The sequence below is a fragment of the Scleropages formosus genome, chromosome 13 (genome assembly GCF_900964775.1).
Source record: "Scleropages formosus chromosome 13, fSclFor1.1, whole genome shotgun sequence".
In the NCBI taxonomy this organism is placed as follows: domain Eukaryota; kingdom Metazoa; phylum Chordata; class Actinopteri; order Osteoglossiformes; family Osteoglossidae; genus Scleropages; species Scleropages formosus.
In genome coordinates, this window is record NC_041818.1 from 19,067,945 (window position 1) to 19,091,162 (window position 23,218).

General features: G+C 46.6%; 1 protein-coding gene across 2 annotated transcripts; it reads left to right on the top strand.

The window, feature by feature from the left end:
* The first annotated feature begins 636 nt into the window (after positions 1 to 636).
* LOC108936746 (cyclin-J-like) lies at positions 637 to 20,763 on the top strand. Of its 2 annotated transcripts, none has more exons than XM_018756301.2 (6): positions 637 to 907; positions 2,104 to 2,197; positions 7,948 to 8,158; positions 16,011 to 16,310; positions 16,486 to 16,645; positions 17,313 to 20,763. In XM_018756301.2, exons 2-6 carry the CDS (start codon positions 2,120 to 2,122, stop codon positions 17,836 to 17,838), a joined length of 1,275 nt encoding a protein of 424 aa, XP_018611817.2. In that variant the 5' UTR covers positions 637 to 907; positions 2,104 to 2,119; the 3' UTR covers positions 17,839 to 20,763. The 2 variants fall into 2 exon arrangements, with proteins under 2 accessions (XP_018611817.2, XP_018611818.2); XM_018756302.2 differs by having other exon boundaries at positions 640 to 710.
* The last annotated feature ends 2,455 nt before the right edge of the window (positions 20,764 to 23,218 follow it).

The following is a 23,218-nucleotide window of genomic DNA, read 5'->3' on the forward strand; positions in this document are numbered from 1 at the left end:
AACAGTTTATTCCTATATAAGAAATTATTCTTCCACCATATAAAAGTTTTAAAATGAAGTTAAGAGCTAATTACCAAGGGTACTGCACTCTAATTATTTATATACATCCTTATTGTATTAGAGCTGCAATAGCAACTTAATTTTCCGTACGTTTATCTCACGCTGTTGACACCAGGTGTCGCTGTAATCCTTCAACATGCTATTAAAAAACCCTTAATAATTTTTAAAACAAGTTATATTGTGTAACGTTAATGCCGCTACATACTGCAACAATTATTCACACATCCCGAATACTGACCGTTCATAGGATATATATCATCATTGATTTTCTACTTGACAAAGTGGACCGTTTTCTTCATCGTTGCTACGAGCCCGGGCTAGAGCATAACAATCTGTACGAGTATAACAAATTCGCATGGAAAAATCTTCGACTGCAGGCGTTTTTCCCTACAACGCGCACCTTTTCGGTCCATATTAGGTCATACCGTTTGGACCATCGGGACAGGTGGCATATTCGAACCGGACCTTTTTTGGCCGTTTCGAACTTCAACTCCCAGAATGCTTCGGGCGTCCGGCCACAGTCTCCACCCCCATGTTGCAGGTTAACCATCCTCCGCGCGGCTGAGCGCCCCAGCGGCTGGGGTTCCGAGCGCGCCGCGGTGACGGAAAGTGCAGGAAGCGCCACGCCGGGGAAACGAGGCGAAAACACGGTAAAAGAGTCGAAGAAGAAAAGGTCCCGTGACACTGTTGGGGCCCGTTCGGAAAGGACGCGGATAAGACTGGTTTCGCCTGCTCGGGCTGATCCGGCCCCCTCAGTCGCGGGGATAAAAAAGAAACTTCAGAGGGTCTGTCTGTGTGTCCAGGATGTGGGAGTGAGACAAAGGGGTCCGCGGCGCCGTTGTCTCTGGTAAGAGAGGTGGTGGTGGTGGTGAGGGTGGGAGAGGGGGTCTCCCTGTCTTGCCTGCTCCCAGCTCTTCACACTTTTCTCTGCGAAGAACACACTCATACACGACGACGACGACGAGTGCGGCAGAGTGGGAAGCAGAGAGAGAGACGCGGAGTGACACACACACACACACACACACACGGTGGGATAACACAACACGCGTGTTTCAGACAATGAATAAGCGGACGGCGGAGGGTCCCGCACGGAGCGCCTCATTCATTGTTACTTCACACACACTGAATGTGGCTCCGGGACGCACACGGACGGTATCACAGTGACTGTCTGGGACATTATTTTGTGTGTGTGTGTGTGAGAGTACCATCTGTCTCCGATGAGAAGTTCCCGATGTACACACTACTTCTGTTCAACAATCAACTCTGTATGTTCATGTTTCAGTGCAGTCTGAGGGTCCTCGGTTCGAATCCCCCCCCATCCTGCTGCACGATCCTTAGGTTCTTTCCCTGAGTTGGTAATAAAAATACCACACACTGTTTGGTAAATCACTGCAGAGTTTTTATTATCCAGCATTTTAAATCGAGTTGCATTATGGAGGCTAAACTGTTAAGGGAAGCTGGTAGCACAGGGGTTAGTGCTGCTGCCTTAGGACCTAAAGGTTGCAGGTTCGAATCCCATCCCCTGTAGTCCCCTTGAATGAGGTACCTATGCTTCACTGCTCCACTAAACCACCCAGTTGTATAAACGGGCGAGTAGCTGTAGGCAGCTTAACATTGTGCATTGCTTGGGAGAAAATCATCAATGAAATGAACGACTGTAAGTGGTACAAATGTTGTTTCCTACTGGGATGTCGGTGTTTGTCTTGCGTTTGAGCCCACGGAGTCTCGGGCAGAATGCACGGCGGATGTGGACATGGGCTTATTGCTGATTTGACACATGTTTTTTATTTTTAAAAAAAAAAAAAAAATTAAAAATATAACCTTTTCTTGATTAAATAACGACGAGGGAAAACAGCATTTCAGCTATTTTGGGAGCCAGAAAAGTGTTTGTAGTCACTTTCATTATGAATACGTTTCATTATGAATGGCTCACTGCCATTTTTTGAGAAGTGAAGGGAATGAACCATGGTTGATTAATTGAAGAACTGTGGAGCGAGGTGTCGAACCCTAACCCTTATCAGCGTCACGCTCTTGTATTCTCAGGTTCCAGCTCCTCTGGATGGGAAAAATGGAGACGGAAGGGCAGTGGTGGAAAAGCCAGCTGGCAGCGGACATCCATCAGGCTCTCCGCATCAAGGTGAGTCACCTGTTCATTTTTTTTTTTTTTTTTTTTTATTTTAAAAATGCATTTATTTATACAGGCATAATTGGTCAGCGGTCAGGGTTTTAATGTCCGGGAGCCCGTTAGCAGATCCGCCACCAGGAAACGCTGCGAGTTAAAAGAAATTGTGCTGAGCTGATATGCCCTAAGGCCTTTGTCCCCTTTTGATGTGAAGGTGCGAGAAGTTGCAGTATTAGTGTCATGTGTATGCGTTCTTTCCAGCGCCTTGAACCAGGACGCGTGTGCCGTGCAGCTGTTCAATTTGCAGACCTTTATGGATGCAGAGTGAATCGGGGTAACGCAAAAAAGGAGTTCAACCACAGAAACCCTCTGAACTGCGGATCGGTCAAATGAAAAGCAGAGCTACTTGTCCCTCTTAAACCGCACCCTTACGCTCTCCTTCAATGGCAGTTGAGATCAAAGCTCAGGTACGGGGGGGCCAGGCCTTTTAACGCTGTGATTGTAGGCGGAACCTGTTTCGCCTCTAGATTCCTCCGGGTCTGGCACTTGCACAGCTCTGCAGTTGTGTGAGGTCTTCGTATGATGACAGATAGTTGCTGGTACTCAGCTGCTCTGAGGTAGAGCCGCCTTCAGCAAGCTGGTGTTTGGCGCTCTCAGGTGACGCATTTCACAGGAACCATCTCCCTTTTTTACCAGATGTTATCTGGCCCAAGCATGATGGTGGTGTTAGTAATGAATGAACAATGATATCTGTAGGCAAGGCAGTCAGTGATGACTTGTGTAAAGTTTGTTTGTTCATTTGTTCTTAGTGGGCACTCGTTGACGTGGCGAGTTTGGCCGGGCCCTGCTCTCTGGCGGGTCTGGGATTCGAGTCCCGCTCGGGGTGCCTTGTGATGGACTGGCGTCCCATCCTGGGTGTGTCCCCTCCCCCTCTAGCCTTGGGCCCTCTGTTGCCAGGTTAGGCTCCGGTTCGTTGCAATCCCGCTTGGGACAAGTGGTTTTAGACTGTGTGTGTGTGTGTGTGCGCGCGCGCATTTGTTCTCATCCAGGTTGTCCTGGGAGAACACAGTACATTTGTAGAAGGAAAGGGTGTTTGTAATATATACAGACACACACATACATATTGTTGTTATTGAATTAAACCTACTTAATACATATCCATGTTTATAAATGGCCACAGTATCTCAATAACACGCAACTCAATACACTCTTTAAACATTAAAATAACACAGCTTAATATACTGAAATAATTTAAAAAAAAAAACTACGCAACAAAGTTCAAATCAATGAATATTAAAGAAACATTCTCATAATTGTTAAAACAAGATACCAATCATTACTACTTTGTTACAAGAAACACATCTTTGCTGTAGCACAAATAATCTGACAACATCAGAAAAACACCCTTTCAACAACATAAGTAAACAAAATCACTCTTCCAAAAAAAAAAAATCAGACTCCCAAGAAGTACTCATAACTTTCAGTATTTGCAATTAGTATAACGCATCAAAATCACACTTACAAAGTTAACACTGTAAAACAGTAAACGGCATATCAGCAAATGATAAAATACAAAGTTGTACAATAATAAAATGTATAAAACACAATGTGTTAATGACAAAATTTAGGAGGGACAGCTGGTACCACAGTGGCTAGAGCTACTGCTGTTGGATCCAAAGGTTGCAGGTTCAATCCCCACCCAAGCAGGGTACCTCCCCCCCCAAATTGCCCCAGCAAAATTACCCAGCTGTGTAGATGGGTAATTGTAAGTTAACCTTAACATTGTAAGTCGCTTTAGAGAAAAGCATCAGTTAAATGAATGAATGTAAATTTGAACGATTTAATGCTGGTACAGCAATAAAGGTATGTTATGCCACAGTGGTACAGAGATAACAAAGAATGTTAGTCTATGAAATGTTTACATGCGAAAGGCTGATTTCTTCTTCGCAGTGTCGTATCACAGAAGAACATCACTGCTTCTGACTCGGTTGCTGGTGCTGCCTTCGATTTGTCTCATGCTCCTCTCTTTGTTGTGAGAATTATATCGGTAAATGCGAATTGGGGGTTTTCAGCAGATGGGCCATGAAACTTTTTTTTTTTTTTTTTTTTTTGGGGCAATTCTTTCATGTATATTGTTGCCCAAACAATGGTGACACTTTCTTGGCTGATCAGCATCTTTGTTCAAGTTGGAAGTGTGTGCGCTCAGCACTGTGGAACAAATGCAGCTTTTTATAAATCCAATTAGTGGTTTGTTTGTTACTTTGGGGTAATACTTGGGTAATTGACATTTAAAGAAGAGTGGCGTCGTAGTGAAAGCATCAAACATTCTAGAATTTCTCTACATCTTTTGTTAAAAGTTGAAGCTGTATACTGGGGGGATGAAAGGTTTACTGTAAACCGAGTGGCCACTTTATTTCAAATTTATTCGCTTTCAGCTCTGCAAAGTATTGGTAAATTCTTAAGATCCATTTTGTCTAAATCGAGGCATAATTAAGTGCTCCGCTGTGCGAGCGCTCATTTAGAAATGAGGGAGGTTGATGTATGTTACACAAATGCCATGTGATCGGGAGGTGGAAGGCGGCCCCTTCGGTCATATAATGTCCTCATGGGTGTAGTGAAACCGCCCCGGGGCCGTGATGGGCTCTTTCAAGTCCCAAGCGAGGACCCATTGCAATGAAATTTCAGAATAATTTTCTTTCCCAGAAATTTTGATGAAATTTTGATAAAATCATCAACTAAATGTCAAAAAAAAAAAAGTGCAGTAGCGCATCATGACTTCAATCTTTGCAGGCTGAAGTCTTTTTGTGTTCGACAAAAGGCAGAGCTTTCATTGTGGGAGCTGCGCGAGTGCCGATTCCCTCCTCGGAAAAGGCCGTCCTTTTCGCGGAGTCGCAATTTTTTTTGGTCGTCTCGTCTTTGCGGGGCAGCGTCGCAGAACGGGGTGCCTTAGGGCTCGGGTGAAAGGTAGCTGTAACTGAAGAAATATTGCACTCTGAGCATCCCCTCAACCTCTGATATGAGATGAAGATGCACCACTGGAAGCGAAGGGGGATTTTGCTCAGTTTGTTGCTCCTCGCCTTGCTTTTAAGGAGGTTTCGATGCATGCTGTGGTCTTCCTGCACCGCACACCCCTGTTTATCTTAGTTCTCTCATGTTCAAGCCCACATGCGCATCTGTCCGCAGACGGTACTGTGTATATATAAGGTCATCAGAGGCAGCGTTAATGCAGCCGTCGCGTTGGCAGGAACGGTGGCATCATGTGGCTTAACGACCAGACATGCAAATAAGGAAGCAGCTGTGTGGACCCCCATTACCGCCAGGCTTGCACAAAAGGCCCCCTCTCTTCCCTCCCCCTCTCTGAAGCGCTACGACGCCGCACGTCCAGACGGACAGATGGGTGGCGATCAAGCCCTCGCGCTGCTCGCTTACTGCCAGCGTTCGCATCCGCGTCAGTGTTGGCGCAACAGTTTAGCTCGTCGCTGTTTCCGACAATAAATGCCTCTGCCCCCGTTCTCGAGACGAGATTCGAGATTTCACGTCGTACCGTCCGACCCGCCCTTTCGACTGAGCGTTTTATTTGGCCGATAAAGGCAAACAAAAGTGAGACAAAAGATCTGGATGAATATTCTGTCGTTGGGGAGACGAGCTTCTCCCGTGAACTTCAACACCTCCCGGCGCTTCCGTTCCTCCGTTTAAAGAGCAGCAGTGTTCATCAGTCTCGGTAGTAAACGATTAGAAAAATTCCTGTTTTAAAGTGACCGGTGGCCGAGTCGGCTTTGTTTCTTCTTTGTTTTGTTTAGGCTTGTTTGCTTTTGTTGTTCTGATGTACGATGAGGGGGTTTTAACTCCTTTGTGGGGGGGGGGGGGTGGTAATAGCACTAAAGGAAATGTGGCCACTTTAAATTACATCGTGACAGTGTGGAGCGCTGACCTTCTCAAACAGTGCTACTCAAACTCATGTTCGCTGTTTAATACCAATAAATGGTTTCTTGTAACAGCAACTTTTACAATTTTATAGCGTTTCACAAGTTTGCTAAATTTATCATGGTTTATAGGTTGCCCGTACTTGGTACACGATTGATGATCTTTCTTGAGCTCTTTTCCTTTATTCCATTGGCCAAAATGTTGCAGAACTTTTGTCATTTCTCACTATAGTGGCAACTGACAGATGGTTGCATTCCCCCCCCCGCCTCTATTTTTATAATTAGTTCAGATTTGCGTGAATGTGACCACAAGGCCAGTGCTTGATTCTTTGTGGCTAAATCGCACTTGACGACAAGCGGTGCGAGGAGTCAACGGAGGTTGGGTGGAGCATTGCACAGTTAGTGCGTTTCGTAGCTCTTGAGGTGTCTGCTGCGCTGCTGCTGCGGGGCTTGTCGAGTAGGGAGGGTTCGTGGGGGGTCCTGATTCTCTTTAGCTCTGTGCTCCTGGACCCCAGTCTCTTGAACTTGTGCGTATGGATACACGCACGGATGCACACGCGCACACAGTCTCTGAAGTCGGCCCCACAATCGAAGATAACGCTAGTATGAGTCGGATGCTGGGGGGGTGACGACAGCCATGCGGTCTCCAGTTCATGACAGGAAGCAGGGAGCTGCGGGAGGCGGGGTGCCGTGTCCTTGAAATGGCATGCATTGTCTGAGTTAGTGTTGGGGAATGAGGAAGGATCTGAAACATTAGAGCACTTCAGAAAAGACAATCTTTGTTTTACTGAGGGGGAAATTCTGTTTTCCTTTTTGTCATAGACATTGTATTCAGGCTGGAACTGTTGGTGGTGAAGTTTTTTAAATGCATAAAAATGCTCATTGTGCTGTTTTAAATCATTTTTAGGTGGCTTTTTTTGTCTTGAGTCTGGTTGTTGTGTGTTTTTTTTTTTTTTTTTTTTTTCTTTTTTCTTTTTTTTTTTGCTCTTTAAGAACTAAGGGGAGAGCTGGTAGCCAAGTGGTTAGAGTTACTGTCTCTGGACCCAAAGGTTACAGGTTTGATTCCCACCTCTGGCTGTAGTACCCTTGAGCAAGGTACTTACCCAGAATTTTTCTGAAGTTATCCAGTTGTATAAATGGCTAAATAATTGTAAGTACCTTAACGGCGTAAGTCAGTTTGTAGAAAAGCATCAGCTAAATAAAAAAAAAAAAAATGTAAAATAGTAATATGACTTGCAGGAGGAATTAAGATCAGGGATGATGGCCCAGAACTTAACCCAGTTTCATGTAGAATGAGTGTGATTTCGGTCTTTTACGCATTACAGTAGTAATAGGACCTCTGATTTTGTAACTGTCCTCTTTGTATGACTCTTCATAATGCACAGCATTTCTTTAAGGGGAGCATTGTAGCACAGCGGGCAGCATGGGTGCTTCGCAGTACTTCGGCTGCGTCGGATGCGTCTTCAGTCTGCGTGGAGTTTGCGTGTTTTTCCCCTCTTCTCTTGGGTTTCTTTGTGGTGTTTGTTTTCTCAAGCAGTCAAAACACATGGGTTTCAGGTGACTGTACGTTGCCGGAAGTGTAGGCCTGTGTGAACGAATGTGTGTTTGAGATTTCCCCGTTTGCCGCGCTGCGTTTCCAAAATTGGCTGTGGACCACCGTGACCCTCTTTTGGACAAGCGGTTACGAGTTCTTGACGATGGATGGATCTGTCAGGAGCGCATGGTTTTGCTTGGGATGATATAAGGAGCTCTGAACGGAGCAGACACCGAACATCTGTGCGCAGCAGGCCGTTGGTTTGTTGTCAGACGTCTGAAACTGTCCGCTTTCTCTGTGTCCGACAGGAATTGAAATTGCCGACATACAGGGCGCACTCTCCTCAGATCGGCATGCGGCGCTACTTCGCTGACCTACTGGCCATCCTAAGCAACCGCTACCAGTTGTGCCCCACAGCACGGCACCTGGCAGTGTACCTCCTGGACCTTTTCATGGACCGTTACGACGTGGCTCTCAAGCAGCTCTACGTCATCGCCCTGTCCTGCTTGCTCCTAGCCAGTAAGTTACCCCCCTCTCTAGTATACGACAGTGTCTTTAGGACTCTCTCTGGACGTTGAAATACAGTACATAGTATCTGCTCATTGCAGTGTGACTGTGTGGCTCTGTTTATGCCCGTGTGGGGAGCTCTGAGTGTGGCACTGGGCGCATTATGATGCATCACCCCTTTCCCCAGCTTTGGTCTTGTGTACCCACGGCATGGTAAATTCTCTTTATCTGAGGAGCTGGCCACATAGCGCATTCGTTACATAACACGTTCAACTTCCTGTTATGTACGGACTGTTAGTGTACTGATGTTCTTGTTGTTGCTGCTTACGCTGCTGGACATGATCTCGGACGTTCTTGGTGTTCTTGACTGTGGCAATGTTGGAACGCTTTTGGAAAAGTGAATCCATCAGATGTTTTTATTTAATCTTGTTTACGTGGTATGGTATTCGGATAAGCAAACTGGCAGATAAAGAGGACCCTCCGAAGTTGTACGAGAGTGCGGAACGGAGCAGCGAAACGTAGGGCTGCCGACTTCCCAGAAAAGTGGATAATAAAATCTTTGTGCGACAGGCCTCTTTCTAATGACAAGTTTGCTTGGGTCTCATTGACTTGATGATAAAGTGGCTGAATGCTCCCCCATTTAGTGAGATGGGAAGAATGCAGCTCAGGAATGGGCAGTTAATGAGGGGGCTGTTCACAAACAGTGGGCGGTTGAGGTAGGTGTGTGTTTTGTGCTTGGTCGGGGTAATGCTTTAGGGCGTGGAGTTCGGGAAATGGCTAGAAAAGTCTTCGGTCGAGATCTTTATGAAGAGGGGCTGATGGAAGTACCGTTGGAAGTTGTTCTGTTGCATTTTTACTGAGAAATTAACTCTGCGATTAGTCTCCCCTACTTTTTATTAATGCTTGTGGTTACTGTGCTTTAAAATACTGGTTGTAAACTTTCCTTCTGTTCGAGCGAAACCCTTCAATTAATTTGCTGTGACTTAGCTGCACTTTTGCAGTATAACTGAAAGTCAGTTCTTTTCGACCAACTCAAAAACAGCCACCGTTTAATTTGATCTTGAAAAGTAATGTTGTTTATTCGCAAGGTTGTTCCTTCCGCACCGGTTTTAACAGTGCAGAGAGACTGCAGAAACTGAGTGTTTGCCGATGTGTGTCTGGGAGTCCCAGGAGACGTATAAGGAGGTGTGGAGTTCTGCAAAGGAAAGGGGAAGTGAGGCGAAAGGCAGTTATACCATGTGTGCAAGTATACGGGATGGGAGCGGTAAGTATTTGACTGAAATAAAAGTGGAGGGGGTGGTGTTTTTGTCTTTTACCAGAATGGACGTGGCAGAACGACTCTGTGGTGAGAGGAGTTTAAGTTACTCGGTCTAAATTGTTCTACACATAAGCATCTGGGGAATTGGCTCACGCTTCTTCCAAACTCCGTTCTTTTCGATACGTCGGCTCCGCTGTGCCGTAAGAATGTTGCACCTATTTCCAAGACAATTGGTCAGACAAAAACTTAACGTTCCTGCAAAGCAGTAGATGCCATCTGTTGCACAGTGGTCGTCTGTCTCCCACTTGTCACCTTCTCTCGTCCATCCCTCCTCCTTCAGTGACAACTTGCGCAGTAACCGTGAGACTTGGCTCTCGGTCCATCAGTCCGCGCGAGTCCTCTGCGGACCCGAGCGGTCGCAAACGGGCTCGCGTTTCCCTTGGAGACAGCCTCGGGTCTGCTGAAGTGTGAAATGCTGCATTTGACTTGTTTTTCTTGGAGGCAGGGTGGGATTGAGTGGCAGCCCTGCGTTGCCCTAAGACAGTGCGTCGGCATCTACATCAGGAGAGCCCAGGGGGAGTTTGCAGGGGGGTTAGGATGGACTACGCGCTCAAGGGCACTCGCCGTATGTTCTCCAGAGCCGGACCCAACCAAAGTCCCCAGCACGCGCGGGACTGCGTAACTCCTCAAGGGGCTCACTGTTTTAGGCCTGCACTTGTAGGGGGAAGGGCAGAGGATGTGCAGCGCTTTAGACCACTGGAACCTCTCGGTCAACAAACAGTCTGAGCTGCATCTCGGTCCCCCCCACCGATCAGTGTGCCGGTTTGCCCAGCATGGTCGGGTTTCACCCCAAGTTTGTCTTGATGATTACTTGTCGGTTTGTCTGTGTCCCTCTTCCTCACTGAGTGGGAGGAAGTTGCAGAATGATTCTCAAGCGTTAAATTCTTCCATCTCCATCTGTCATCGTATCTGTTGAAACCAGCGTTCTGTTAATACAATGTGTATCGGTGATGCTAAAGTGTAGCGCACAGTAACCGAGATACTGATGTTCTGGACTGACAGAGGTGACCTGCTGCTGTGTAGACGGGTCATAAAGAAGGGTGTCCAATTGAAGGCCGTACGAGAGCACTTCCTGCATGTTTCGTCACACCCTGTCTGGGCGACGCATAAATGGCCCCTAAGAGCGTCCCTCAATAAAAGAGCTCTTCCTCCTGCGAGAGCTGTGGAAAAGCAGCAAAGCGATGATTCAGGGGCAGCTTGGCTGCCTGTAGGGGGCGGGGGCAGGAGCGGGGGACAAGGGTGGGGTAGGTCAACAATGGAGCATCTTTGAACTCAAGTACTCTGCTGGGGAGCCCTATTATGTAGATTGGCTAGATTGAAAGGTTCTTGCAGGGTCTGATGGTAATGCACGGAATTAATTCAACTAAAAAAAAAAATGAAGCTCGATGGCGATCTGAGAAACTTTTTCTTACTTTGTGGTTTCGGTTGGAAATTTTTTCTCATCTTTGCTACCCTTTAAAAAAATGTTGTGTAAACAGGAGGGCCAGCTGGTCGTTTTTAGAAAGAGGGAATGACTAAAAATTTATATGCGGTGCGGTGGCACAGTGGGTTTGACCGGGTCCTGCTCTCCGGTGGGTCTAGGGTTCGAGTCCCGCTTGGGGTGCCTTGGGACGGACTGGCGTCCCGTCCTGGGTGTGTCTCCCTCCCCCTCCGGCCTTACGCCCTGTGTTGCCGGGTTAGGCTCCGGCTCCCACGACCCCGTATGGGACAAGCGGTTTCAGCTGATGCGTGTGTGATGTTTCAAATATGAATTATTTGTGAAGTGAGTACTTGAGAGATTACGTGGGATAACAGTATTTCGCCTGCAGTGCCTTCTGGGGGTCCTGAAAACACATCCTACACTCCTAGCCTGCAGGCACCTTAAATGCAAGTACTGCACTGGGCAACCAAGCGCGAGTGCCAGGGGTTAAAGGTCAGAAGGGCTCACGCTGTCCGAGCTATTGGAACTGAGAGCCTCAAGATCTTGCGGTGGTCAATTTCACACTCCCAATGATAGACGAGCTGCCAAATTAAAGGGATTTTAGAAGAAAGAGGAAATTCCTCCTGGACTCTGAAAATTGCAGAGGGGCCAGCGGTTGGGACTTTTTTTTTTTTTTTTTTTTTTTACATTTAACCTTTTCTGCTCCTTTCATAGTCAAACTTTTATTAATGATCATACGCTGTTTGATTAGGTCATTCATTTCCTGTGTGAAAATGGGGGGGGCTTGTACAGGGTTAATCATTCCATATATGATACACACACACACACGCACACATTTTCAGAACCGCTCGTCCCATACGGGGTCGCGGGGAACCGGAGCCTACCTGGCAACACAGGGCATAAGGCCAGAGGGGGAGGGGACACACCCAGGACGGGACGCCAGTCCATCGCAAGGCACCCCAAGCGGGACTCGAACCCCAGACCCACTGGAAAGCAGGACCTGGTCCAACCCACTGCGCCCCCCATATATGATACAATATACAGTAAATAAGGTGAGGAGTTCAGTCTCCAGTTTTCAGATCTGTACAGAAATCATTCTCACTAGACCCTCATCCCAACCCCTCTCTTTGCTGGCTGCTTACAAAGCCCAGGGCAAGGATCTGAACCACCAGCAGGTTCTTCTATTCCTTTTTGATCTCTCGATGGCATTGCTTGCAACCTGCATTCCAGACGATCAGATGCCAAGCAAGAGGAACGCATGCACACTCCATATCTCTCGTGTGCACGCACATAAACACACACTCGCGCCTACCCTTTATCAGCAGATCATTTTACTGGCAGTAATGTTTCATGTTTTCCTTGGCCCCTAATTACAGATGCTTGCATAACATTTATTTTTGAGCTGTATAGCAATGGCAGATCTTGCTTTCCCACTAAAATCAGATTAGCCTCCACAGACCTCTGTGTGATGTCCCGTTGATGGCAATATTAGACACATTTGTTGGAGTTCTCTTGCAGAATCTGTAAATGCCCTGTGTAAGTCTCCCCCCCCCCCCCACCTTCTCCCCTCTGTTCTTGTTGTTTTTTTCCATGTGAAATTATCCCTCCAATCAGTGTCATTTTATTGTCCATCCCCACTATATTGCTTGAAATCCCCGTAAAATTTCTGCTACATCTGCTCCACTTTTTGATTTTTGTGTACCTTATTTTCTAATTTAATTTTTATTACATAGAAACAACTGGTGTGCCTTTTCTATCACAAAAAACTTAACCTCCAAAATCCACCTCCACATCGAGTTTGTTGAGCAGATAGGGGACACTGTCCTTGAGCCTATTTATTCATGCTCCTTTTTTTTTCTGCAACTTTGTGGGGTATTCCATTTCCAAGTAACTTTTTTTTTTTTTGGGGGGGGGTCCAGAGCTGGGCCCCAAGGGCTTGTAGACTCCAACAGATGCACTGGGAAAACATTTCGATTGCGGTGTGTGGGAATGTGGTTATGGAATCAAATTAACATAGAATAGTTCACAGCACATAAAGTATATCCAACACTTGAAAACTGACATTAACCACATCAGACCGACTTTTATCGTGATCTTCTAACAGCTACATACATTTCCATCGCATCACCTGCCACTGTCATCTTTGTATTTTCTATAAGACACAGTTTTATAGGTGCTGTTGAAACACTAGTATCAGACAATGTTATCAAACTACGTTTTTCTCAGTTGTCACTTTGTAGACGAATTTGTGCTAAATGGACAAAAGTAAATGTAAAGGTTATGCTTGGTAATTTGTCATACCCGTTCAATATAGTGAACTTCAATTTACTGCTGAGATGTTTCATATTTCATCGGTTTAATAATGCAGCTGAACATTGGCTTTTTGATTGTTTTGTAGTTTTACGCCAGTGAGTTTAAACAAGAGTCCCGCTCTTAGATTCCACTTCAACCGTGAGGGTATAACCACGTTCGTGGCCTCTTGCGGCATCCTCGCGGTAAACCTTTCAAACCTAGTTTCAGTTGTTTGTAGTTAATCGGTGGGGGAACTGTAGTCGGTAGGTTGGGGACAAGTTGATCCTCTGTCCGCTTTCCTGTGTTCGGGACATTTTTGCTCGCGACCTGACCCTCACTGGTGGGCACATCTGAATTATGGGTAGCATGTAGTAGATTCTTTGTGTGAACATTAGAGTGGGCCGTGAAAATGCCTACCCACAGTTTATGGTGAACATGGTTAGAATGAACAGAGATGCATTTTGTGTAAAGCAGATCTCTTGGAATTCAAATACTCTGCACATTAATTGAATTTCTGGTTCCTCCCCCAGTCCCGCTGCCGTTCACCCCCCCCCCCATGCCTTTGATTACCATTTATTTGCTTTATCACACAAGTTTGTGCATATTAAACAGCTCTGCTACTCATTTGCATTACAAGGACATCCAGCCCATACCACTGCCATGATTCCCCTAAGGGTGTGTGCGTGTGTGCGCCATTAGCCAATATATTGTGGATAGTGAATTGTCATAAGGGTGGGGGGAGGCAGTGAGCTTACAGGATACTTAATAATTAATTTCAACATGATTTATAGTGTTGATCAGTTAAATATTTCTTTTGGGCATTCCTCCTGAGCGGACCACGCCGAATGAGCCTGGAAACGTGTTTGAAAATATCAGACGTGTCGGCGATCCCCGGTATCCTCCACGTTTAGCCTGCAGACTGCGAACAGCTCTTGAGTTCATTTATCCCGAGTTCTTAGGGGTTCCTGTGGCAGCTGGTTCGTGTTGTCACCTTTCTCCCTCCGCTGACTTGCTCATCTACAGCTATGTGGTCGTAACACTACTCTGTGAAAGTTCTGTATATGGCCCAGTGAGAAAGCAGTGATTCCTGGCTGCTCCTACGGGAATGAGACACAAAGGCAACCAGAGAGCTGGGCTCACTGCTGGTCCTCACTGCCCTGTGCTTTCAAAAAAGACACTTTTTTTTTCCATTTAAAATGTTTTAACTTGCTCTGTCTGTCCTGTGACATCACTATTGCAGGCATTTGTTATTTAACTTTTCAGCTGGCGCTTTTCTCTATGGTTACGTACAATGTTTGTACACACTGACTGTTTTCGGTATTTGTTACATACTGATTTACCCATCTATACCACTTGGTAAATTTTACTCGAGCACTCAGGGTCAGTACTTTGATCTATGTCAATACAGAAAGGGGTGGGATTAATTGGACTCTGCTGTCACTTTTCTGTTCTTTTGCTCTTATGGGCATGATTGAACTTTTTTTTTTTTTATTATTATTATTATTGTAGTGGTCAAAATCTGAAATATTTTTCAAAACATAATCTCATCTGCTCAGCAACATATTCCCCTCTGCATCAGGCTGCAAAGAAAGGGGTTGTGGTATCAGTTGAAATTCCTACCAGAAATGCTTGGGTCCTTTGTTCATCACAGCCTGCTTCTGACTCTCCTCCTCTCACTCTTCTCGCTCTGCTGCATGTATAAACCAGGCCTGAGAATGGTTGTAATTTAAATAGGGAATGTCCCTCCCACCCCCTGCCCACCCTGTGTCTGGTGGAGACCTTCAGTTGACTAGGGCTTCAACACAACCATGTGTTAGTCTTCCTATGAATTGCTGTTTCCTTCGCTGATGAAAAGGAAATAAGTCACAGTTGAAATGAACTATGTCATTGCTTACTGTACTGCTCTTGGTGGCCTTTTCATCACATGTTTATGTATTTGCAATGTTATGCACTTGCAGGTTAAGGTCATAGCGGCAGGTTGCTTTGAAAAAAGGTGTCTGTTACACATTACTGATGCAAGTCAGCAGGGGGATGAGCTTTACTGTGTGTTGAAGGAGAAAGTACGCCCAAGAAAATTGCCCCTTTAATTCAAAGCTTTGCTTGTGAACATCTGGTCAGCGCAGAGATGCAAGTCTTGAAGTTTATAATAGTCTGTACCCTGTGTTTTCAAAGGGTTTATATGATGAAGGTTAACAGGATGGGGGCTGAGCACTTGCACTGACCGGGGAGCGTGTTCAAGGCAAATGATGATGGTCACAATAGTCTCTCATGTGGAAAATGGAAACATCAACAAGATATGGAGCAGTCACAAGGACAGTGTGTACACGGCACCCATTTTGTAAGGGAAATGAGCTTAACGAGTTTGGGACTTACCAGCCCCGCAGTGGAGTCATGCACAGACACAGCCTCCAAATATTATGGCAGAATGCAAACTGAGAGACTGTTGATCTCATGGCTTGCCAGCCCATCCCCACCTCCAGCTCCAGATTAGAGATTTGTCAAAAGCTGTGATCGGGCGCTCGGTCCCACCGGAGGGGGCTGGAGGGACATTGTGGAGCGCTAATGGATGCAGACCCAACTCTCCTGATCAGCCCCAAAGTGGTTGGTTTCACATAACGTTATAAGGGTGTTACATCAAAGGTTAAACCTTGAACCCTATCTCTCTCTCACTTCCTTATCACCTTTTCTCTTCCTTGCTGAATTTCTGTGGTCTTAAACAGTATTGTTTAAAACTGTCCGACAGTTTTTCACTACTTGTCTGAGTGGTTTTTCTGCTATGTGATTTCCCATGTGTTGGGGTCTGACAAATGAGCCCTGTGTCTTCCCCGCCCTAGGTAAGTTTGAAGAGAAAGAGGACCGTGTGCCCAAGCTGGAGCAGCTCAATGCCCTGGGCTTCATGTGCAGCCTCAACCTGGTGCTCAACAAGCGGGACCTGATCCGCATGGAGCTGCTGCTGCTGGAGACGTTCGGCTGGAACCTGTGCATGCCCACGCCCGCCCACTTCATCGACTACTACCTCCATGCCTCCGTGCAGGAAAGCGACCTGCACAATGGCTGGCCTCTGCCTTCCCTTTCCAAGACCAAAGCTTTCATGGACAAGTACACACACTACTTCCTGGAGGTCTCTCTGCAGGGTGAGCTTTGGAGGGATAACCAGGGCTGCTGTTGCTAGTTGAAGCTCTTTGCATGTTTACCAAACACATTCTAGAACATGTTTGTGACATTATGGAGCAAATCGGCTGTGAGGGTGACCCGATGCGGTGCGATTTATTTTGGGCCTGCGTCTGATTGCTTTTTCTCGTGCCGCAGACCACGCCTTCCTGAGCTTCCGGCCGTCCCAGGTGGCAGCAGCCTGCGTGGCAGCCTCCCGTATCTGTCTTCAGATCTCACCCACCTGGACCACTGCTCTGCACCTGCTCACTGGCTACACCTGGGAACATCTAACTCAGTGCATCGAACTTATGCTGTTGTAAGGGACCGCTTTCTCTGCTCCTGCTCTTGGATGCTTCGTTTTTGCCCCCTACTTGTCCCTTCGTGTACTTTCTAGCTTTACACTTAATTTTCTGTCTCTTGTTTCTGTAGTGGCCAAATTTATACTTCATATGCAAATCTGCGGTTGAGTCAACTCCGGTTTTCTCTCTCTCTTAGGGAATTGTCTTTATTTTCTTTAAAATTTATATACCTTTTTTAAATTGCATGTCAGGCATCCATAGATGTGGTAGAATGAGCCCCCTTTCTCCATCAGAACTGATGCTCGAGTCCCTCCCAGCATGTAAGAACACTCAAAACACATCACTTTTTGGACCATTTCTCATCTGACTGCCTAACGGCTCCATAAATTTGCATCGCGCCATGTGCCGTGATCATCTTCATATTCAGACCCTCAGTTCTGTCGACAGCTACTTGAATAATGTCTCTGTAAAGATGGTGGCATCAGACAAACGATGCTTTGATAGTAATCTCTGCTGTTGGGAGCTTTGTCTGTGGTTCAATGCACTTTTGTGCACCCTTAATGTACATTGTTTTGGAGAAAAGTATCAGTTAAATGAATAAATGCAGTATTTAATTAAAGTGCTTTTTTAATATTTATTTGAAAGAAAGGCACACTCTTCTGTTTCTCCCTTGTCCTTTTCAAGGGCCCACGACAATGATGTGAAAGAGGCCAACAAAAGCAAGTCCACCCCCACTTCTGGCCAGGCCTCCCTGCTGTCATCAGGCCAGCCTACACCCCCTAACTCTGCTCAGAGGCAGGCCTCATCCTCCACAGCCTCCTGTTCCTCCTCCTCCTCCTCCTCCTCCTCCTCCCACCAGCTGCTCTTCCAGCCAAGCAGCTACACCCACCTATCCCAACACTCCACGTCACTGTCCCAGCTGCATGTCCTGGCTGACTCCCAGGCTCTGGGGCCTGTGGTGTCTCAGGACTATCTCCAATCCCACCGGGTGGGATTATTGTCGGGAGCGGCAGCTGGGGGTGCCCTGCACTCATACTCTACCGTGGCATCGGGGCTCCAGTCAGGGGTGCGAGCGCTGCCCTTCCAGACTCCTCCCATCTCCATGCAGATGGCCATCGCCGCAGAGCCCCGCCACTGCCTGGGCTTGGCCTACGGGAGCAGCTACCTGGCTAACCACCACTCATTTGCTGCCAGCTGCTTTGACAGGTGACGCCAGGAGAGGGAGAGGAAGCACGGACTGGAGCGGCCTTCCTCCGCCCTTCCCGCCCCTCCCTCGGTCCGCATCCCAACACCGTCCCCCCAGACCACATCGTCTTCCCTTCCCAGGAGACGCAGGAAGCGCAAACAAAAATCCAGCATCAGCACAGATTCTGCAGAGGTCATTGTGCTCTTATGACAGCCAGCTGCGGAAGCCAAGCTGGAAGGTGGATTTGAGCTGATTTTTCTGAAGCAAAAATAAAGAAAAGCCTTGACCATAACCTTTCTGAGAGCAGAGAAAGATGTACTGCATCTATTTTTGAACATATTGTCATTATTTTTGCTACTTTCCTTAGCCCATTTATACTTCTGTTCCCTTTCCCCTGAGAGAGAAGCACTGTGTTCGCTCATCCAGCCTCTCTGCCTCTTCGGTCTCATTGCAACTCGGGTCAATGAAGGAGCTTCGGTGAGCAGACGTAAGAGGAGCACTGTCTCCCACGCTCCGTCCTCCTGCTGGTCTGCTGCGAAAGGGCCTGAGCCCCCATGGTGGGTGACTAGTGTTTGCAACACTGTTGCATGCTGGGTATTTGCAAATTGCCCTTGCGTTCACTAAAGTGCTGCTCTTATTCAAGCTCTCTCTGAGCCAAAAATACGAAGGAAAAAAAAGTCAGAGAGCCGGAAAGGAAATACTTCTTGAGTCGTCTGGAAGAGGGAAGGGTAGAGAAGAGGAGTAGGCAGACACCGAGGATGTGTTCTCTGAAGCTTCCTTCCCATGGTTGTGTCAAAGCGGGCTGCCTTTACAACCCCTGGAGGTGTTTTGCGCAACGGGAATAGACATGGATGCTGGCAGCTGTGCGAAAACCACCCCCTTTTTCACAAGTCTGGCTCAGGTGTCGAACCCTGGTTCAGCTGCCACCTCTACTGCTTCAGTTTTGATGTGCTGGACTTCTCCCACCTCTTGGACAGTTTCCTCTGAACCGGGAAGCTAATCATTTCAGCTCAAAGCCTTAACAGCTAAAACAAAAAGCTTTCTTCTTCTAAGCTGTCTTCCCCTTGGGAGGCATGCCAATTGGAAGGGACGTGTCATTTTTATTGCTCGTGTGTGTGTTTTAAATGTGTATCTCCAATGCTGCTGCCTTATGTGAACTTAGGGGTTTATGACTGTGAGGCTGATTTTTCCTCTACGATTGTTTACATGAACCGTGATGTATCAGGGACTAACGTTACTTGAAGATGATGCCATTGAAACCAATTATTTATGATTATTCCTTTTATTTTTTGTATTTTTTGGTTACTGTTTTTAACAATGATGAGTACACACTGTTTGTAAAATAGGAGTAACTGTTGAAAATTGAACACTATTGAGGCTCAGGTTCACGGGCTGGAAGGTTGGCTTCTCAGTTGAACCTTGTGATGCTGCTTGAATGAAAATCAACAGCAGCGAAGGAGTAATTTTCCCTTTGAAATCCCTTACGGTATCTGGTAGAAATGCATTTTATTGGATCGGATTGTTACATTCACTCAACCACGGTCTTGCCAAAAAAAAAAAGAAAAGAAATTTCAACTTTCAGCCTTTTTTTTTTCTCTTTTTTCCTCCTTGTGTACATGTCAGTTTTTGCAGGTTATCCATATTCCTTTCTCTGTTCCACATGTACACACATTGTCAATGGCCCGTGTGAGTCCATGTCCGTGGTCCATGTGACCAGTTAGGAACGATGTGTCGCGAGGTGACGGGATCTCCGGAGCCCGCTAGAGCGACCGTGCTGCGGTGGAGACTCCTGGCTGGCCGTGCTTTGAACTCTGCTCAAACGTCTCTTTGGACAGGGAAAATGATTTTGACGGATGAGAACCTTCACAGCCGCTGCGCTGTGTGATGGACTGTTACCGTGGCAGCCCAACCTTGCACTGTGATGCTTTTTCTCAGGAAGGTGTCGCCAGCCTTCAGCTACTGTGTGACTCTCAAGTGTTGTCGGCTGCCATTGCACCTGCTACTGTAAATGGGTAGTTCAAACTTCGTGAATAAGTCCTCCTCTGTCCATATAGCTTCGTAGGACGTTCCCACGACATCCAGTGTGACACCCGTTGTTGTGAGAGACATGTTGCCCATTTGATTCTGACAGTGCTGAGAAGCTAAGGCAGTGAGGACTGGAGATGGTGTGCGAAGAGGACGTCGCTACTTTTCAACGCCCTGGGTGTCCAGTTTCCCAGGCCTGAGGGCCAAGCTACGGTCTCTGACCCCTCTGAGGGCCTCAGTCTCTCCGCTTTGTGACCGGTGCTTGGTTCAGAAGGCGCTCAGGAAGGATAAGATTTACCATTCTCCAATTCTGGACTTTGAACTACCTCCTTTTACCAGATCACTGTACAATAAGGACCAGTTATGGTTTTATTACCTGTTTTTTAGTGTGTCAAGTAGTCCTTGTTCTAAGTGAATTAGAATATACTTGACTGTTAGCGATGACTTTTTTTTTTTTCCTTGTACGTTTTTGTTTTGTAAACTTTCAGTTATGCAGTCTTGTTTCTAGGTGACTGCAGTTTGTTCATTATAAGTAATAAGTTCGATGCAACAGTCGTCATACAGGAACAGGACTTGACTAAGTCCCAGGGTGCAATACGTTTGTGAAACCAATTACCGATTTGTTCTGAACGCGGTTTTTACTGTGGCTAACTTATTTTTTACCCTTTTAGCCATCCCATAATTCTCTAACAATTTTGATTCTCGCTGCTGTTAAGCAGTGAATTTCAAGCACAATGAAAATGTTGCATATTGCAACCTAGACAAATATACGTGGACACAGACACCAGGAAAACACTGGTAACACTAACTTATCTGCAACACTCATATTATTGGTCAAAAAACTCTTATCACAAAATGTCTGTCTGTGCTAGTTATAGACTTGAGGATATGAAAAGAACAAATATGAAAACCACTGTTATGAAACAAGCCATTTAAATAAAGACAAATCTTTATGGAAGACTTGCTCTCCAGTCTTTTTTTTTTTTTTTAATGGACTTTTACATATTTATTAATATTTTCACATGAAGATATGAGTGTTCTTTCTGGAAAAGGGCTTCCAGAAATTTGTTGCCCATGACCTGTGCTGCAGTGTAATGACTGACCAAGAAGGAGGGGAAAAAAAAATCCTTTCATGCCACCGACCCTGAAAGACAAAGCTGATGAACACAATAGATCTGGTGTTAAAAAGTGAGACGGGGGAGTGGTCAAAGGCATTAAAAAGTTGTAACGTCCCTGTGACATCAATCGCTACATATGGGGGGGGGGAATGTCAGAGGGGGATAAATTACAGGAAGTAAAAGTAAATCGCAGGATATACCGCATTTCCTGTGCCAGTCTGCGAGACAGAAATTATACGGCCGTTTCTGCAACGAAACTTATCTGGAATTCGTCACGCTCGCCGCCCGTGACTGCCTACTGTAAAACACTTTAAGATGCGGTCTGGGAGGTCGGTCGGAAGGTCTCGGAAACATGCCCCGTTACCCCCAGCTTGGAATGTGCTAAAGATTTGCGTCCTATGGACAGTAATGGCCCTCTGTGGGGCGTCTCTATCGGGCTTTAGAGTGGTGGCCCCGTGAGCGCCGTGTTACAGAACGCCCTCGGAGCGCCCTATTCATTACGGCGTCAATGACGGCCTGTGTTGTGTGCTCCGTCTCAAAAGCCCTCTTATTACAGCCCGCTTTGCTCTGTTTTTCTTCTCTGGCACTGGGCAGGGACCCGTCGGCCCTTAACTACGCTGCGCTGCCGGGTCAGGCTGCTTCGTGGAGCCGCAGATGCGTTTTGCGAGGGTTGGGGAGGGGACTTGAGGCGCAGCGGCTTATTAATCTGCATTTACGTTACATTTTGTATCTATTCATTTATCTTACGTTTTGCTCCAAAAGCAACTTGAGCTGTTAAGCCACTTACAATTACTTACCCATTTATACAACTGGGTAATTTAGGGTAAGTACTTTATTCCCTGGTACTGCAGCTAGAGGTGGGATTCGAACCTGCGACCTTTGCCTTGAACCACTTCTACTACCAAATGTCCTGTTTGTCTAAATGCTGAATGAAATACGTGTATTCTAGATCCGCAATGAGGGGGCGCGGTGGCGCAGCAGGTTTGGTCAGGTCCTGCTCTCTGGGGTTCGAGTCCCGCTTGGGGTGCCTTGCGACGGACTGGTGTCCCGTTCTGGACGTGTCCCCTCCCCCTCCAGCCTTGTGTCCCGTGTTGCCGGGTTAGGCTCCGGCTCGCCGCAACCCCACTCGGGACAAGTGGCTTCAGCCAGTGTGTGTGTGTAGGTCTAGAACCTACAAAAACAGCAGCAGTCATACAAACATTAATTCACAATCGCTGAAGGAGAACACAAAGACGACCCGAGATGAGCAACAGAGTCAATCGATGAAAAACGTGTAGTCAGAGGACCCAGGTTTGAATCCCTGCAGCTGCGATAGTAATGTTAAGCAGGGTACTTACCCTGAAACACACACACATGCTTTCTGAACCGCTTGTCCCATTAGGGGTTGCGGGGAGCCAGAGCCTAACCTGGCAACGCAGGGCGTAAGGCCGGAGGGGGAGGGGACACACCCAGGACGGGACGCCAGTCCGTCGCAAGGCGCTCCAAGCGGGATTCGAACCCCAGACCCACCGGCAAGCAGGACCCGGTCCAACCCACTGCGCCACCACGCCCCCCATACCCTGAAACAATACGATGAAAATTACCTTGCTGTATGAATGGTAAATTATGAAGTCTGCTTAAGATACAAATGTAATACGGTAAGTCACCAAGGAGAAAGGTGTTGGCAAAGTAAAGAGCTTTTAATTTGTTGCTGTTATTTGGAAGCCTTTGAATAAAAGCCAGCTTGTTGATTTTATGAAGGTTTTACCTTATCAGTAACCAGACGTTTCTTTCTTCTCTACTTCTCTTCCCACTTGTTTTTTTTTTTTGTCATATGATCACATCAAATACCTGCTGATAATGAATCCTGGCTCTTTTCGGGGGGTTTTGAGCTACAGATTTCTTTTGTTCTTCATTTGACCTACCTTGACTAATACGATAACGCAGGAACAGTACAGAAATGGTGCAGTCAGTGGCAGCAGGGGGCGTAGTGGTTAGAGCAGTTAGCAGCACTCAAAGGACTGTGGTTCAAATCCCACCTCCTGCTGCAGTAACCCTGAGCGTGGTGGTTACCCTAAAATTGCTTCAGTATAAAAACATCCCGCTGCATAAACGAGCCAGTCGTCGTAAAGCACTATGGAGAAAAAGTGTCGGCTAAATAAATCGGTACTCTGTGGCCTGGTCTCTTTAACCAGCTGCGTTTTGCATTAGCAGGATGACTCCAAGTCGTCGGCTAAGCTGCGTGTAAACTTTAACGTGCTGATAAGGAGACTGATAGGGTT

What these genes read in the sequence shown, in the direction of transcription:
- LOC108936746 (XM_018756301.2), top strand. Translation starts at nt 2,120, where the DNA reads ATGGGAAAAATGGAGACGGAAGGGCAGTGGTGGAAAAGCCAGCTGGCA. An exon ending in GTCCTGCTTGCTCCTAGCCA is followed by an intron (nt 8,159 to 16,010) that starts GTAAGTTACCCC and finishes TCCCCGCCCTAG; the next exon opens with GTAAGTTTGAAGAGAAAGAG. An exon ending in TGCATCGAACTTATGCTGTT is followed by an intron (nt 16,646 to 17,312) that starts GTAAGGGACCGC and finishes GTCCTTTTCAAG; the next exon opens with GGCCCACGACAATGATGTGA.